General features: G+C 45.8%; 1 protein-coding gene across 1 annotated transcript in view; it reads left to right on the forward strand.

The window, feature by feature from the left end:
- The first annotated feature begins 660 nt into the window (after nucleotides 1-660).
- ABCD2 (ATP binding cassette subfamily D member 2) overlaps nucleotides 661-17,926 on the forward strand; it is a 98,792-nt gene continuing 81,526 nt past the window's right edge. Inside the window, exon 1 of the mRNA XM_077264818.1 lies at nucleotides 661-1,718. Coding sequence (XP_077120933.1) covers nucleotides 810-1,718 — 909 coding nt within the window. The 5' untranslated portion in view covers nucleotides 661-809. The remainder of the gene's footprint in view (nucleotides 1,719-17,926) is intronic.

Raw genomic sequence — 17,926 nt, forward strand, 5'->3', positions numbered from 1 at the left:
TAGCGCTGTATTAAACATAAATATATATATATATATATATATATATATATATGTGCCTCACTGACATATATATAGACTGTATATATGTTTTTAAGAATATTTGAGCCGCTGGATCCATGATATGTCCATTTTGCAAGCCTGCGCAAAAAAAAAACGCCGTACGGAAGCCATACGGATGACACACGGATAAATTTGTGCGTAAAAATCGCATCCTCGCATTGAATACGGAACAGTGTTTTGGGACAATTACTGTGTATTACGGCCGTAAAATACGGACCTTATTTTCTTACGCCTAGTGTGACGCCGGCCTTATAGTGTCACATAGGGCACATGTATGTATAACATACTCATGTGAACAGGTCCTTATGGGTGATTGCTGTCAGTGCTATGGGGGCATCTGACTACTTAGGAGGGCACTATTGCCTATGTGCCTGCCACTGAGGGGGGGTACTGGATCTGCACTCATGATCAGGGCTGACCCCTGCACCAGCAGACTGGGGGCTGGCTAGGTCCCATTAATCCTGAGGACTGAAGCCTCCTCTGCAGCATCTCGGCCACCTGACCCTGGAGCCCGAGCACCGCCTGTCAGTGACAGCAGGACGAAGCTTATCCCTCTGCAGCCAGTGAGGCATAGCCAGTGAGGCATTAGTGGGGGCGGGGCGTGGGCTCATCGGTGGTCTGTGGACGGTGCCGGAGCCAGCCGTGGAGCTGTCAGTAGTCTGCAGCTGCCCCATGATGCCGTGTAGACCGGCGACATAAGCCTGGCAGAGGGGACGCTTCTGGGCGCACCCGCCGCGTGCTGGGAAGACATGGCACATATGCCGCATGCCACCGAGCGCTTGAAATGGGGCAGCAAGGAGCTCGCCGTGAAGAGGGCCGCCTTCTTGTTGGCGGCTGCCTACGGGCTGAAGACCTTGTACCCCATCATCAGCAGACAGCTCCGGAGGAAGGAGCGCAGTCCTCGCAAGCACGGCTCCCAGGACCGGAGCACCGGGCGCGCCCCCTCCTGCCCGGCGGTCAATGCGGAATTCTACCGGCAGCTGCTGGAGCTCCGCAAGGTGCTGTTCCCCCGGCTGGTGAGCAGGGAGCTGGGGCTGCTGTCCGTGCACTCGCTGGCTCTCGTCTCCAGGACCTTCCTGTCGGTGTATGTGGCCGGGCTGGACGGGAAGATCGTGAAGAGCATCGTGGAGAAGAAGCCCCGGAGCTTCCTGCTGCAGCTCATCAAATGGCTCCTGATCGCCATCCCGGCCACCTTCGTGAACAGTGCGATCCGCTACCTGGAATGTAAGCTGGCGCTGGCGCTGCGCACCCGGCTGGTGGACCATGCCTACCAGACCTACTTCACCCACCAGACCTACTACAAGATCATCAACATGGACAGCAGGCTGGCCAACCCCGACCAGTCGCTCACCGAGGACATCATGATGTTCTCCCAGTCCATCGCCCACCTGTATTCCAACCTGACTAAGCCCATCCTGGACGTGGTGCTCACATCCTACACCCTCATCCAGACGGCCAGATCTAGGGGGGCCAATCCCCTGGGGCCCACACTGCTGGCCGGCCTGGTGGTCTATGCCACTGCCAAAGTGCTCAAAGCTTGCTCCCCCAAATTTGGCAAACTGGTGGCAGAAGAAGCCCAAAGGAAAGGCTACCTGCGCTATGTGCACTCCAGGATCATAGCTAATGTGGAGGAGATCGCCTTCTACAGAGGCCATAAGGTAAGGCATGGCGAGCAGTGAGGGAAATGTGAGAGGCCCTGGGAAGAAGATGCTGCCATTGTCATGCTGATCTGCCCTTCCCCCACCTCATTATGTGCTTCAGTTTCCTCACGAAATTTAAAACTGTCTAGGAAACCGTGTTCCTGCTGGTACAGGGCATGTGATGTGGGCAGCATGGCAGCCATGGGTATAGACATGCCAGCTGACCATTCAACATGGGGGCATTATGGATAGATGGGTGCGTTATGGATAGATGGGTGCATAACTGATAGAGGGTGCATTACATATAGATGGTGCATTATGGATAGATGGGTGCGTTATGGATAGATGGGTGCATAACTGATAGAGGGTGCATTACATATAGATGGTGCATTATGGATAGATGGGTGCATTACATATAGATGGTGCATTATGGATAGATGGGTGCATTATGGATAGATGTGTGCATTATGGATAGATGGGTGCATTATGGATAGATGTGTGCATTATGGATAGATGGGTGCATTACATATAGATGTGTGCATTATGGATAGATGGGTGCATTATGGATAGATGGGTGCGTTATGGATAGATGGGTGCATTACCTATAAATGGGGGCATTACGTATAGATGGGTGCATTATGAATAGATGGGTGAATTACAGATACATGGGTGCATTATGGATAGATGGGTGCATTACAGATAGATGGGTGCATTATGGATAGATGGGTGCATTATGGATAGATGGGTGCATAACTGATAGAGGGTGCATTACATATAGATGGTGCATTATGGATAGATGGGTGCATTACATATAGATGGTGCATTATGGATAGATGGGTGCATTACATATAGATGTGTGCATTATGGATAGATGGGTGCATTATGGATAGATGGGTGCATTATGGATAGATGGGTGCATTATGGATAGATGGGTGCGTTATGGATAGATGGGTGCATTACCTATAAATGGGGGCATTACGTATAGATGGGTGCATTATGAATAGATGGGTGAATTACAGATACATGGGTGCATTATGGATAGATGGGTGCATTACAGATAGATGGGTGCATTATGGATAGATGGGGGCATTATGGATAGATGGGTGCATCACGGATAGATGGGTGCATTACATATAGATGGGTGCATTATGGATAGATGGGTGCATTATAGATAGATGGTTGCATTATGGATAGATGGGTGCATTACATATAGATGGGGCATTATGGATAGATGGGTGCATCATGGATAGATAGGTGCATTACGTATAGATGGGGGCATTACGTATAGATGGGTACGTTATGAATAGATGAGTGCATTAAGGATTATTATTATTATTTATTTATATAGCACCATTGATTCCATGGTGCTGTACATGAGAAGGGGTTACATACAAATTACAGATATCACTTACAGTAAGCAAACTAACAATGACAGACTGATACAGAGGGGCGAGGACCCTGCCCTTGCGGGCTTACATTCTACAGGATGGTGGGGAAAGAGACAGTAGGTTGAGGGTTGCAGCAGCTGCGGCATTTGTGAGGCGGTAGCTCCGGTAGTGATGAGGAGGCAGCGGGGGGATCAGTGCAGACTGTAAGCTTTCCTGAAGAGGTGGGTTTTCAGGTTCCGTCTGAAGGATCCGAATGTGGTTGATAGTCGGATGTGTTGGGGCAAAGAATTCCAGAGGATGGGGGATATTCGGGAGAAGTCTTGGAGGTGGTTGGGTGAGGAGCGAATAAGTGTGGAGGAGAGAAGGGGGTCTTGGGAGGACCGTAGATTACGTGAGGGAAGATATCAGGAGATTAGTTCAGAGATATATGGAGGAGACAGGTTATGAATGGCTTTGTAGGTCAGTATTAGTAATTTGAACTGGATATGCTGAGGGAATGGGAGCCAGTGAAGAGATTTGCAGAGGGGGGAAGCGGAGGAGTACCGAGGAGAGAGATGAATTAGTCTGGCAGCAGAGTTAAGGATGGACTGGAGAGGTGCAAGGGTGTTAGCAGGGAGGCCACAGAAAAGGATGTTGCAGTAGTCAAGGCAGGAGATGAGGAGGGCATGCACAAACATTTTAGTAGATTGACGGTTGAGGAAAGGACGGATTCTGGAGATATTTTTGAGCTGGAGGCGACAGGAGGTGGAAAGAGCTTGGATGTGCGGTTTGAAGGACAGGGCAGAGTCAAGGGTTACACCGAGGCAGCGGACTTCCGGTACGGGGGAAAGCTTGATGTCATTAATTGCGATAGATAGATACAGTAGATAGATAGATAGATAGATAGATAGATAGGTCAGGTAAGGAAGATCTATGAGATGGAGGAAAGATGATGAGTTCAGATTTGTCCACATTGAGTTTGAGGAAGCGAGAGGAGAAGAAAGAGGATATGGCTGATGGACACTCCGGGATTCTGGACAGCAGAGAGTTGACGTCTGGGTCAGAAAGGTAGATCTGAGTGTCATCAGCATGAAGGTGGTACTGGAATCCATGGGACTTTATGCATTGTCCTAGGCCAAGTGTATAGATTGAGAAGAGTAAGGGTCCTAGAACAGAGCCTTTGGGGACTCCAACAGAGAGAGAGTGAGATGAGGAGGTAGTGTGGGAGTGGGAGACGCTGAATGTGTGGTTGGAAAGGTGTGAGGAGATCCAGGATAGGGCGAGGTCTTTGATTCCAAAGGAGGATAGGATCTGTAGTAGGAGGCAGTGGTCAACTGTGTCAAAAGCAGAGGACAGGTCTAGAAGGAGGAGTACAGAGTATTGTCCTTTAGCTTTGGCTGTAAGTAGGTTGTTAGTAATTTTGGTCAGGGCTGTCTCAGTTGTGTGATGGGGGCGGGAACCAGATTGTAGATTGTCAAAGAGCAAGTTAGATGAGAGATGGGAGGAAAGTTCAGCGTGGACGTGCTGCTCCAGAAGTTTGGAAGCAAATGAGAGCAGCCATATTGGGCGATAGCTGGACATAGCGGTTGGATCGAGGGTTGGCTTTTTAAGGATAGGCGTGATTGTGGCATGTTTGAAAGCAGAAGGGAAGGTGCCAGAAGTGATGAATGGATAGATGGGTGCATTGCGTATAGATGGGTGCATTATGGATAGATGGGTGCATTACATATAGATGGGCGAATTATGGATAGATGGGTGCATTACGGATAGATGGGTGCATTATGGATAGATGGGTGCGCTATGGATAGATGGGTGCGTTATGTATAAATGGGTGCATTATGAATAGATGGGTGCATTATGGATAGATGGGTGCATTATGTATAGATAGGTGAATTATGAATAGATGGTGCATTGTGAATAGATGGGTGCATTATGTATAGATGGATGCAGTATGGATAGATGGGTGCATTATGAATAGATAGGTGCATTATGGATAGATGGGTGCATTATGGATAGATGGATGCATTATGTATAGATGTTGCATTATGAATAGATGGGTGCATTATGTATAGATGGGTGCATTATGTATAGATGGTGCATTATGTATAGATGGGTGCATTATGAATAGATGGGTGTATTATGTATAGATGGGTGTATTATGTATAGATGGGTGCATTAGGAATAGATGGGTGCATTATGGATAGATGAGTGCATTATGGATAGATGGGTTCAGTATGGATAGATGGGTGCATTATGGATAGATGGGTGCATTATGAATAGATCGGTGCAGTTCTGTGTATTTTGCGTTTTCTAACAACCACAAACTGTAACATTTGTACTGAACTAACCTTCACCCGTGAATACATGCCCACCCAGAGGTGTATCTAGCCTTTCCTGCACCCGGGGCAAAGGATCAGTTTGGCGCCCCCCACCCCCACCCCCCCAAAAAAAAAAAAATCTCCCCCATTTCAACCTTAACTCTATTGAAACTGTATGACCAAGCCAAGATACATTCCTGAATCCCCACAATGTTAAAATAGATACCAATAAAAGTAAAATTAATTGAGACATCAGTAGGTTCTTTGTTTTTGAATATCCATATTGAATAAGGAGCCCCATATAATCCTGCATAAAAGTTAATAATGGCCCCATAAGATCCTCCATAGACACATTTGCCCAATATAGTGCTGCACAAATGTTATGGCCCCCATATAGTGCTGCACAAACGTTATGGCCCCCATATAGTGCTGCACAAACATTATGGCCCCCATGTAGTGCTGCACAAACGTTATGGCCCCCATATAGTGCTGCACAAATGTTATGGCCCCGATACAGAGCTGCACAAACGTTATGGCCCCCATATAGTGCTGCACAAATGTTATGGCCCCATATAGTGCTGCACAAACGTTATGGCCCCCATATAGTGCTGCACAAACGTTATGGCCCCCATATAGTGCTGCACAAACGTTATGGCCCCCATATAGTGCTGCACAAATGTTATGGCCCCCATATAGTGCTGCACAAATGTTATGGCCCCCATATAGTGCTGCACAAATGTTATGGCCCCCATATAGTGCTGCACAAATGTTATGGCCCCCATATAGTGCTGCACAAATGTTATGGCCCCCATATAGTGCTGCACAAATGTTATGGCCCCCATATAGTGCTGCACAAATGTTATGGCCCCCATATAGTGCTGCACAAATGTTATGGCCCCATAAGATGCCCCATACAGATATTTGCCCCATTTGCTGTTGCTGCGATAAAAAAAAAAAAAATCACATACTCACCTCTCCGTCGCTCAGGCCTCCGACACTTTCAATATTCACCGCTCCTCATTCCAGCCGCCGCTCCATCTTCCGCCTCCTCTGCACTGACGTTCAAGCAGAGGGCGCGCACCAACTACGTCATTGCGCCCTCTGACCTCAGCGTCACTGCAGAAGACGGACCGGCGGCTGGAACGAGGAGCAGGTGAATATCGCGCAGCACAGCGCTCCACTCCCCATTATACTCACCTGCTCCTGGCGCTGTGCAGTCCCTGCTTCCCCGGCGCTGCTGCTTGTTCCTGTACTGAGCGGTCACCGTTACCGCTCTTTACAGTAATGAATATGCGGCTCCACCCCTATGGGAGGTGGAGCCGCATATTCATTACTGTAATGAGTGGTACCATGTGACCGATCAGTACAGGAAGAAGCCGGGGCGCCGGGCAGCCAGGGACCTGCAGGGACCGCGCCAGGAGTAGGTGAGTATAATTAGACAGCCCCCGCTCCCTGGCCCTGCCAACCCCCTCCTTGGACCGCCGCATCATCAGGCGGCCCGCTGGCGCCCCCCGTCGGCTGCGCCCGGGGCACATGCCCCTGCTGCCCCCCCCTGGATACGCCACTGTGCCCACCAGCCCTCCTATTGCTAAACTTTGCAGTAACTACATTATATACATGACAGCAGATTTTGTTGATTTCAACTTTTTGCCCTCTTTTTGCTGTGCTTGTTAACCCCTTCCCGACATGTGACGGAATAGTACGTCACATGTCGGGACCCCCGCTTTGATGTGCGCTCCGGCGGTGAGCGCACATCAAAGTCGCGACATGTCAGCTGTTTTTTACAGCTGACATGTGCGCGCAATAGCAGCGGGTGAAATCGCGATCACCCGCCGCTATTAACTAGTTAAATGCCGCTGTCAAACGCAGACAGCGGCATTTAACTACCGCATCCGGCCGTGCGGCCGGATATGAGCGCATCGCCGACCCCCGTCACATGATCGGGGGTCGGCGATGCTCCTCCATTGTAACCATAGAGGTCCTTGAGACCTCTATGGTTACTGATTGCCGGTGGCTGTGAGCGCCCCCCTGTGGTCGGCGCTCACAGCACACCTGCAAATCTGCTGTGTAGCAGCGATCTTATGATCACTGCTGCATAGCAGAGCCCATCGGGCTGTGCCTGCTTCTAGCCTCCCATGGAGGCTATAGAAGCATGGCAAAAGTAAAAAAAAAAGTTTTTAAAAATGTGAAAAAAATAAAAAAAATATAAAAGTTTAAATCACCCCCCTTTCGCCCCAATCAAAATAAATCAATACAAAAAAACCCCAACCTACACATATTTGGTATCGCCGCGTTCAGAATCGCCCGATCTATCAATAAAAAAAAAGCATTAACCTGATCGCTAAATGGCGTAATGAGAAAAAAATTAGAAACGCCAGATTTACGTTTTTTTGGTCGCCACGACATTGCATTAAAATGCAATAACGGGCGATCAAAAGAACGTATCTACACCAAAATGCTATCATTAAAAACGCCAGCTCGGCACGCAAAAAATAAGCCCTCACCTGACCCCAGATCACGAAAAATGGAGACGCTACGAGTATCGGAAAATGGCGCAATTTTGTTTTGTTTTTTGCAAAGTTTGGATTTTTTTTTCACCACTTAGGTGAAAAATAACCTAGTCATGTTAGGTGTCTATGAACTCGTAGTGACCTGGAGAATCATAATGGCAGGTCAGTTTTAGCATTTAGTGAACCTAGCAAAATAGGCAAGCAAAAAACAAGTGTGGGATTGCACTTTTTTTGCAATTTCACTGCACTTAGAATTTTTTTCCCGTTTTCTAGTACACGACATGCTAAAACCAATGATGTAGTTCAAAAGTACAACTCGTCCCGCAAAAAATAAGCCCTCACATGGCCAAATTGACGGAAAAATAAAAAAGTTATGGCTCTGGGAAGGAGGGTAGCGAAAAACGAAAACGGAAAAACGGAAAAAGCTCCGGGGGTGAAGGGGTTAAAGTGTTAAACAGCTTGTTTACAGAGGTGTGATAATGAGGTGGGATATGTGTCACCACAAAGCGAGGCAGATCAGCCACTTAACTTGTTGACAACTTTCATAATGGACATTCTATTTCATCTTAGACTCTCATATACCTTTTTATTATAACTTTCCTTAAAGGAGCTGTCCAGTGAAAACATGTTATCACCTAACTGCAGCATAGGTGATAATTTGCTGATCGGTGGGTGGCGATTGCTGGGGCCCGCACTGATTGGCAGAATGGGTAAGCTTTATCAGCAATGTGGAACTTTTATCCCTCTTACAAAGTGCGAGAGATTGAATACCTGACCGCCTCTCTATTCATTCTCTATGGGGCTGTCGGGAATAGCTGAGCCCAGTTCTCGGCAGTCCCAGAGGGAATTTAAGGAACAGCGGCCCACCATGCGCACTTCTGCTCCAGTCCACCCAGGATTTCAGCTTCCTGTTCTGTCGATTATTAAGTTATCACTTATCTTATGGATAGGTTTTAAATTCTTTTCCGTGGACAACCCTTGTAAAGCTAGATATTTATACTCCTACGGTTCTACCATTGCATGAAAAGTTAGAAAATGAATCTTGCTCCGACACTGTGGTAGAGTAGATGTCAGCCCCCCCATAATAAAGGTGTGAACAGATGGAAATGCTTCTCTGCATGAGACAACATGTATGCCATTTACTGAATATTAGAATGTTGGTGTGATATACAGTATGCAACAATATTGAGCAGAAAATAAATTAACCTCATTATGGAAACAAAGATGATCTTATGGGCAATTCTTAGATTCTCTTGTGAAGAAATTTAATTGGAAAATAGTTACCTATTTTAATTCATTAGTGAGTCTTTCAAGACCCTCAATGAATAACTGATTGGCATTGTTGCTAAGTAACATAAGCTTTGACCAAGAAGAACACTAAATATCCTGATTTTCGCTATTTTGTTGACATTTTTGACCGTGCCAATGTGCCACTCACATCAAATAATGGCATCACTAGAGAAAGTGGCATCTGTTTCTCCTCAGTACGGTTCATAAGTAGGTCTCTTTTAAACCCTAAGCTGTATGTATGGTTCATAGAGACCAAGAGATTTTACAGTCAAACGTCTATATCAGCCAAAGTCTCAGCACATTTGTTTCCATTAAAACAGATTATAATATTATTATGACACAGAATAGGCTATAGTTTACAGATATATAAAGATAAAAATGAAAACAAAAACTAAAAAGCAGCCTTGGTTTATATAGAACCTATAGTCATAGAGACCACAAAGGTATGCAAAACGTTATTTACATAAAAAGATATATATAGAAAAATGAAGTCCAATGTGAAAACTTCAAATGGGGAGGGAAACCACAGAAAAATATATGCAGTATTACAAATGTCAATCAAAAATCATATGGAATGGTAAAATGCTTACCCATTAGTTGTATCCAGTGCTCCCAACCCCAAGGCGTTTCACGTTATAGCTTTATCGGGATAAAAGAGTAATGTGCAATGCTCCTTTTATATACCATTATGAGGCGCATGCGCAGCATCATCCATGCCATGAATAGTGCATTTTTTTATACGGTAGTTCCGGTGGCAAGCGTAGGTCAAGGGGAAACTTCCTCTGAGATCATCGACCCGCACATCCCTTGACGATGCCATTGGCAATGACTATAGCTTTGTAGTCTACCAAGCATGTGAACAATAAGCGCTATATTGTTGAAGACTATGTCAGTGGCCATATTTAAATGGTTCAAGAAAAAAGCCTGGATTGAAAAGATGAGATCCATAAATATGCATGAATGTAGTGCAAAGTGACTAGTGGCAAAAAGAAAATCTAGTTTGAGTATAATTTGAATAAAGAAACATAAAGAAAGTAATAAAATACATACTATTTTTGCATAATGGTCAATAAGTAATGTTAGGGCAAAGAACATAATTGAAATAAATAAACATCGCAAAAATAACACTGCATGATTCAATATATGATACATTAAAGTGAAGCCAAATAAGTCACTTGATTAAAGTCCATAAAATGCAAACAATAATATCAATTCATAGACTGCATCCATTCACACATAATCCATAATTTGCCACACAGACCAGAAAAAGTAAAGGAAAGTTTCTTACTCTTTAACTGAAGGATAATAAACCTAGAGACAGGAACAACACAAAATGAAAATCCAATCACAGAAGTGAACTATTTTCCAAACGGGGAACAAAGCTATGTTTTTCATTGAGATGGTTGTGTGCCATAATGCCCAATGTGACAATCCAGCAGCATTACACTTGTGCCAATCCTTGTTATTTTCTTGTACCATTTAAATATGATGACTCACATGTAACGTCTGCCGGCACCTCCGCATGGTTCACCTCCTCCCACAATGCGGGAATGCCGGCTTACTCACCTCCCTGGCTGCAGCAATGTCCTCGTGAGCTTCCTCCTCCTCCCCTGTGCACGCCGCACTGTGTTCCGGCGGTTCGCCTACTGCGTCCTTAATCCTGTGACCACTCCGGCGGTATCCTAATCCTTACACTGCATCTGCGGTACTTATATCCGGTCTTCTGGTCTCGATGTGGCCAGTCCTGTGTCCATTGTCCCTGTTCCTGAACAAGAACCTATTTTCAATATCCAAGTTGTGCGTACAGACCATCCGTCTCCATTACCTGCCAGTCAGTGACCTTGGTTATGTGTTATGGTTCTCAATGGCAAGAGAACATAGCCCAGCAAACATTAGTACTAGCTCTTGGAAGGATGGAAACTAAACTGACCATGAACTAAACCTGCCGCACAACTAACAGTAGCCGGGTAGCGTTGCCTACGTTTTTTATCCCTAGACGCCCAGCGCCGGCCAGAGGACTAACTAATCCTGGCAGAGGAAAATATAGTCCTGGCTCACCTCTAGAGAAATTTCCCCGATAGGCAGACAGAGGCCCCCACATATATTGGCGGTGATTTTAGATGAAATGACAAACGTAGTATGAAAATAGGTTTAGCAAAATTGAGGTCCGCTTACTAGATAGCAGGAAGACAGAAAGGGCACTTTCATGGTCAGCTGAAAACCCTATCAAAATACCATCCTGAAATTACTTTAAGACTCTAGTATTAACTCATAACATCAGAGTGGCAATTTCAGATCACAAGAGCTTTCCAGACACAGAAACGAAACTACAGCTGTGCACTGGAACAAAATGCAAAAACAAACGAGGACTAAAGTCCAACTTAGCTGGGAGTTGTCTAGCAGCAGGAACATGCACAGAAAGGCTTCTGATTACAATGTTGACCGGCATGGAAGTGACAGAGGAGCAAGGTTAAATAGCGACTCCCACATCCTGATGGAAACAGGTGAACAGAGGGGATGATGCACACCAGTTCAATTCCACCAGTGGCCACCGGGGGAGCCCAAAATCCAATTTCACAACAGTACCCCCCCCTCAAGGAGGGGGCACCGAACCCTCACCAGAACCACCAGGGCGATCAGGATGAGCCCTATGAAAGGCACGGACCAGATCGGAGGCATGAACATCAGAGGCAGTCACCCAAGAATTATCCTCCTGACCGTATCCCTTCCATTTGACCAGATACTGGAGTTTCCGTCTGGAAACACGGGAGTCCAAGATTTTTTCCACAACGTACTCCAACTCGCCCTCAACCAACACCGGAGCAGGAGGCTCAACGGAAGGCACAACCGGTACCTCATACCTGCGCAACAATGACCGATGAAAAACATTATGAATAGAAAAAGATGCAGGGAGGTCCAAACGGAAGGACACAGGGTTAAGAATCTCCAATATCTTGTACGGGCCGATGAACCGAGGCTTAAACTTGGGAGAAGAAACCCTCATAGGGACAAAACGAGAAGACAACCACACCAAGTCCCCAACACAAAGCCGAGGACCAACCCGACGCCGGCGGTTGGCAAAAAGCTGAGTCTTCTCCTGGGACAACTTCAAATTGTCCACTACCTGCCCCCAAATCTGATGCAACCTCTCCACCACAGCATCCACTCCAGGACAATCCGAAGATTCCACCTGACCAGAAGAAAATCGAGGATGAAACCCCGAATTACAGAAAAAAGGAGACACCAAGGTGGCAGAGCTGGCCCGATTATTGAGGGCAAACTCCGCTAAAGGCAAAAAAGCAACCCAATCATCCTGATCTGCAGACACAAAACACCTCAAATATGTCTCCAAGGTCTGATTCGTCCGCTCGGTCTGGCCATTAGTCTGAGGATGGAAAGCAGACGAGAAAGACAAATCTATGCCCATCCTAGCACAGAATGCTCGCCAAAATCTAGACACGAACTGGGTTCCTCTGTCAGAAACGATATTCTCCGGAATACCATGCAAACGGACCACATTTTGAAAAAACAGAGGAACCAACTCGGAAGAAGAAGGCAACTTAGGCAGGGGGAACCAAATGGACCATCTTAGAGAAACGGTCACACACCACCCAGATGACAGACATCTTCTGAGAAACAGGAAGATCCGAAATAAAATCCATCGAGATGTGCGTCCAGGGCCTCTTCGGGATAGGCAAGGGCAACAACAATCCACTAGCCCGAGAACAACAAGGCTTGGCCCGAGCACAAACGTCACAAGACTGCACAAAGCCTCGCACATCTCGAGACAGGGAAGGCCACCAGAAGGACCTTGCCACCAAATCCCTGGTACGAAAGATTCCAGGATGACCTGTCAACGCAGAAGAATGAACCTCAGAAATGACTTTACTGGTCCAATCGTCAGGAACAAACAGTCTACCAGGTGGGCAACGATCAGGTCTATCCGCCTGAAACTCCTGCAAGGCCCGCCGCAGGTCTGGAGAAACGGCAGACAATATCACTCCATCCTTAAGGATACCTGTAGGTTCAGAGTTACCAGGGGAGTCAGGCTCAAAACTCCTAGAAAGGGCATCCGCCTTAACATTCTTAGAACCCGGCAGGTAGGACACCACAAAATTAAACCGAGAGAAAAACAACGACCAGCGCGCCTGTCTAGGATTCAGGCGTCTGGCGGACTCAAGATAAATTAGATTTTTGTGGTCAGTCAATACCACCACCTGATGTCTAGCCCCCTCAAGCCAATGACGCCACTCCTCAAAAGCCCACTTCATGGCCAAAAGCTCCCGATTCCCAACATCATAATTCCGCTCGGCGGCCGAAAATTTACGCGAGAAAAAGGCACAAGGTCTCATCACGGAACAATCGGAACTTCTCTGCGACAAAACTGCCCCAGCTCCGATTTCAGAAGCGTCGACCTCAACCTGAAAAGGAAGAGCAACATCAGGCTGACGCAACACAGGGGCGGAAGAAAAGCGGCGCTTAAGCTCCCGAAAGGCCTCCACAGCAGCAGGGGACCAATCAGCAACATCAGCACCCTTCTTAGTCAAATCAGTCAATGGTTTAACAACATCAGAAAAACCAGCAATAAATCGACGATAAAAGTTAGCAAAGCCCAAAAATTTCTGAAGACTCTTAAGAGAAGAGGGTTGCGTCCAATCACAAATAGCCTGAACCTTGACAGGATCCATCTCGATGGAAGAGGGGGAAAAAATATATCCCAAAAAGGAAATCTTTTGAACCCCAAAAACGCACTTAGAACCCTTCACACACAAGGAATTAGACCGCAAAACCTGAAAAACCCTCCTGACCTGCTGGACATGAGAGTCCCAGTCATCCGAAAAAATCAAAATATCATCCAGATACACAATCATAAATTTATCCAAATAATCACGGAAAATGTCATGCATAAAGGACTGAAAGACTGAAGGGGCATTTGAAAGACCAAAAGGCATCACCAAATACTCAAAGTGGCCCTCGGGCGTATTAAATGCGGTCTTCCACTCATCCCCCTGCTTAATTCGCACCAAATTATACGCCCCACGGAGATCTATCTTAGAGAACCACTTGGCCCCCTTTATGCGAGCAAACAAATCAGTCAGCAGTGGCAACGGATATTGATATTTAACCGTGATTTTATTCAAAAGCCGATAATCAATACACGGTCTCAAAGAGCCATCTTTCTTAGCCACAAAGAAAAAACCGGCTCCTAAGGGAGATGACGAAGGACGAATATGTCCCTTTTCCAAGGACTCCTTTATATATTCTCGCATAGCAGCATGTTCAGGCACAGACAGATTAAATAAACGACCCTTAGGGTATTTACTACCCGGAATCAAATCTATGGCACAATCGCACTCCCGGTGCGGAGGTAATGAACCAAGCTTAGGTTCTTCAAAAACGTCACGAAATTCAGTCAAGAATTCAGGAATCTCAGAGGGAATAGATGATGAAATGGAAACCACAGGTACGTCCCCATGCGTCCCCTTACATCCCCAGCTTAACACAGACATAGCTTTCCAGTCAAGGACTGGGTTATGAGATTGCAGCCATGGCAATCCAAGCACCAACACATCATGTAGGTTATACAGCACAAGAAAGCGAATAATCTCCTGATGATCCGGATTAATCCGCATAGTTACTTGTGTCCAGTATTGTGGTTTATTACTAGCCAATGGGGTGGAGTCAATCCCCTTCAGGGGTATAGGAGTTTCAAGAGGCTCCAAATCATACCCACAGCGTTTGGCAAAGGACCAATCCATAAGACTCAAAGCGGCGCCAGAGTCGACATAGGCATCCGCGGTAATAGATGATAAAGAACAAATCAGGGTCACAGATAGAATAAACTTAGACTGTAAAGTGCCAATTGAAACAGACTTATCAAGCTTCTTAGTACGCTTAGAGCATGCTGATATAACATGAGTTGAATCACCGCAATAGAAGCACAACCCATTTTTTCGTCTTAAATTCTGCCGTTCACTTCTGGACAGAATTCTATCACATTGCATATTCTCTGGCGTCTTCTCAGTAGACACCGCCAAATGGTGCACAGGTTTGCGCTCCCGCAGACGCCTATCGATCTGGATAGCCATTGTCATGGACTCATTCAGACCCGCAGGCACAGGGAACCCCACCATAACATCCTTAATGGCATCAGAGAGACCCTCTCTGAAATTCGCCGCCAGGGCGCACTCATTCCACTGAGTAAGCACAGCCCATTTACGGAATTTCTGGCAGTATATTTCAGCTTCGTCTTGCCCCTGAGATAGGGACATCAAGGCTTTTTCCGCCTGAAGCTCTAACTGAGGTTCCTCATAAAGCAACCCCAAGGCCAGAAAAAACGCATCCACATTGAGCAACGCAGGATCCCCTGGAGCCAATGCAAAAGCCCAATCCTGAGGGTCGCCCCGGAGCAAGGAAATCACAATTCTGACCTGCTGAGCAGGATCTCCAGCAGAGCGAGATTTCAGGGACAAAAACAACTTGCAATTATTTTTAAAATTTTGAAAGCAAGATCTATTCCCCGAGAAAAATTCAGGCAAAGGAATTCTAGGTTCAGATATAGGAACATGAACAACAAAATCTTGTAAATTTTGAACTTTCGTGGTGAGATTATTCAAACCTGCAGCTAAACTCTGAATATCCATTTTAAACAGGTGAACACAGAGCCATTCCAGGATTAGAAGGAGAGAGAGAGAGAGAAAGGCTGCAATATAGGCAGACTTGCAAGAGATTCAATTACAAGCACACTCAGAACTGAAGGGAAGGGGAAAAAAAAAAAAAAAAAATCTTCAGCAGACTTCTCTTTTCTCTCCTTTCTCTGTCAATTAATTTAACCCTTTTTGGCCGGTCAAACTGTTATGGTTCTCAATGGCAAGAGAACATAGCCCAGCAAACATTAGTACTAGCTCTTGGAAGGATGGAAACTAAACTGACCATGAACTAAACCTGCCGCACAACTAACAGTAGCCGGGTAGCGTTGCCTACGTTTTTTATCCCTAGACGCCCAGCGCCGGCCGGAGGACTAACTAATCCTGGCAGAGGAAAATATAGTCCTGGCTCACCTCTAGAGAAATTTCCCCGATAGGCAGACAGAGGCCCCCACATATATTGGCGGTGATTTTAGATGAAATGACAAACGTAGTATGAAAATAGGTTTAGCAAAATTGAGGTCCGCTTACTAGATAGCAGGAAGACAGAAAGGGCACTTTCATGGTCAGCTGAAAACCCTATCAAAATACCATCCTGAAATTACTTTAAGACTCTAGTATTAACTCATAACATCAGAGTGGCAATTTCAGATCACAAGAGCTTTCCAGACACAGAAACGAAACTACAGCTGTGCACTGGAACAAAATGCAAAAACAAACGAGGACTAAAGTCCAACTTAGCTGGGAGTTGTCTAGCAGCAGGAACATGCACAGAAAGGCTTCTGATTACAATGTTGACCGGCATGGAAGTGACAGAGGAGCAAGGTTAAATAGCGACTCCCACATCCTGATGGAAACAGGTGAACAGAGGGGATGATGCACACCAGTTCAATTCCACCAGTGGCCACCGGGGGAGCCCAAAATCCAATTTCACAACAGTTATGTCTCCCCGTGTCAGCAAACCCGACCTCTCGGAGAAGCAGCTGCAATACCGGTGCTTGCCTAGGAGTGGTACCTGGCAGCTACCTGCAGCCCGGTCTGTCTCCACCATCAGGAGCTCCAGTGAACACCAGGTAGCCACTTAGCTATGTCCCTACTTATGCAGGTCCGGCCCTATGGCATACTGGATCCACGAACCACGTGCACCACCTGCAGGTGTGACATCACATAGTTTTCAACAATATGGCGCTCATTGTTCACATGCCTGGTGGAGCCCAACGTTGATAGCATCCTAATGGGACGCACTTGGGTCAATGATATCAGGGGAAGGTTACTCTTTTACCTTCTCAAGACACATTATTTATGGCATGAATGACACTGATCATGCACCTTAGTACAGACGCCGCAGACCAAGGGCCGGTAATGGTATATAAAGGGACATTACACACTTCCCTCACTTCCCTGTTGTTCACCAAGTAATCTAGAAGGCGAAATGTGTGTTGGGGTTGGAAGTACTACAAGGGATATAACACTTACGAGTAAGCACATTATTACTACATTCTCCCATTCTAAAAAAAATATTTTCTGAGCTAGATGTACAGAATCTGTTTAGTTTTCTATGGATATCTATCACTCTAACTAATAATGGCTTAGTGTGTGACTTAGAATTATAACCCTTATTGTTCAGACTGTTTACTATCAATGGATTTACTCCTTAATGATAATTCCTCCTGCAATCATGATATTCACCATTCTATATGATGGACATTTGTAATTGCATTTATTTATCTGTGCTTGTAGTCTTCACCCTGGACCTAATTTTCGGATATATATCTTTTAATGTAAATGTTGTATATTTTTACTATATCTTTGAGGTCTCTATGAATCTCTCTCTATATATATAAATTTTATATTATTCTAGAGTTTTATTATTCTGGAGTGTAAACTCAGTGTTATTACTGATTTAGAGGAGTTACTTTTTGTCCCTTAGCCCAAATGACTAATTGGTGTTTGGTCAAGCTAATAATGGTCAACCTTGGTTTATATTTAGCATTACATGATCCTCACACAAATTTTACTATACGTGAACTGAAGAATGGTGTCGAATATTGCCATTTCTGTGACCCTTCTCTGTTATCCATGGCATTAATAATT

The sequence above is a fragment of the Ranitomeya variabilis genome, chromosome 5 (genome assembly GCF_051348905.1).
Source record: "Ranitomeya variabilis isolate aRanVar5 chromosome 5, aRanVar5.hap1, whole genome shotgun sequence".
NCBI lineage: Eukaryota > Metazoa > Chordata > Amphibia > Anura > Dendrobatidae > Ranitomeya > Ranitomeya variabilis.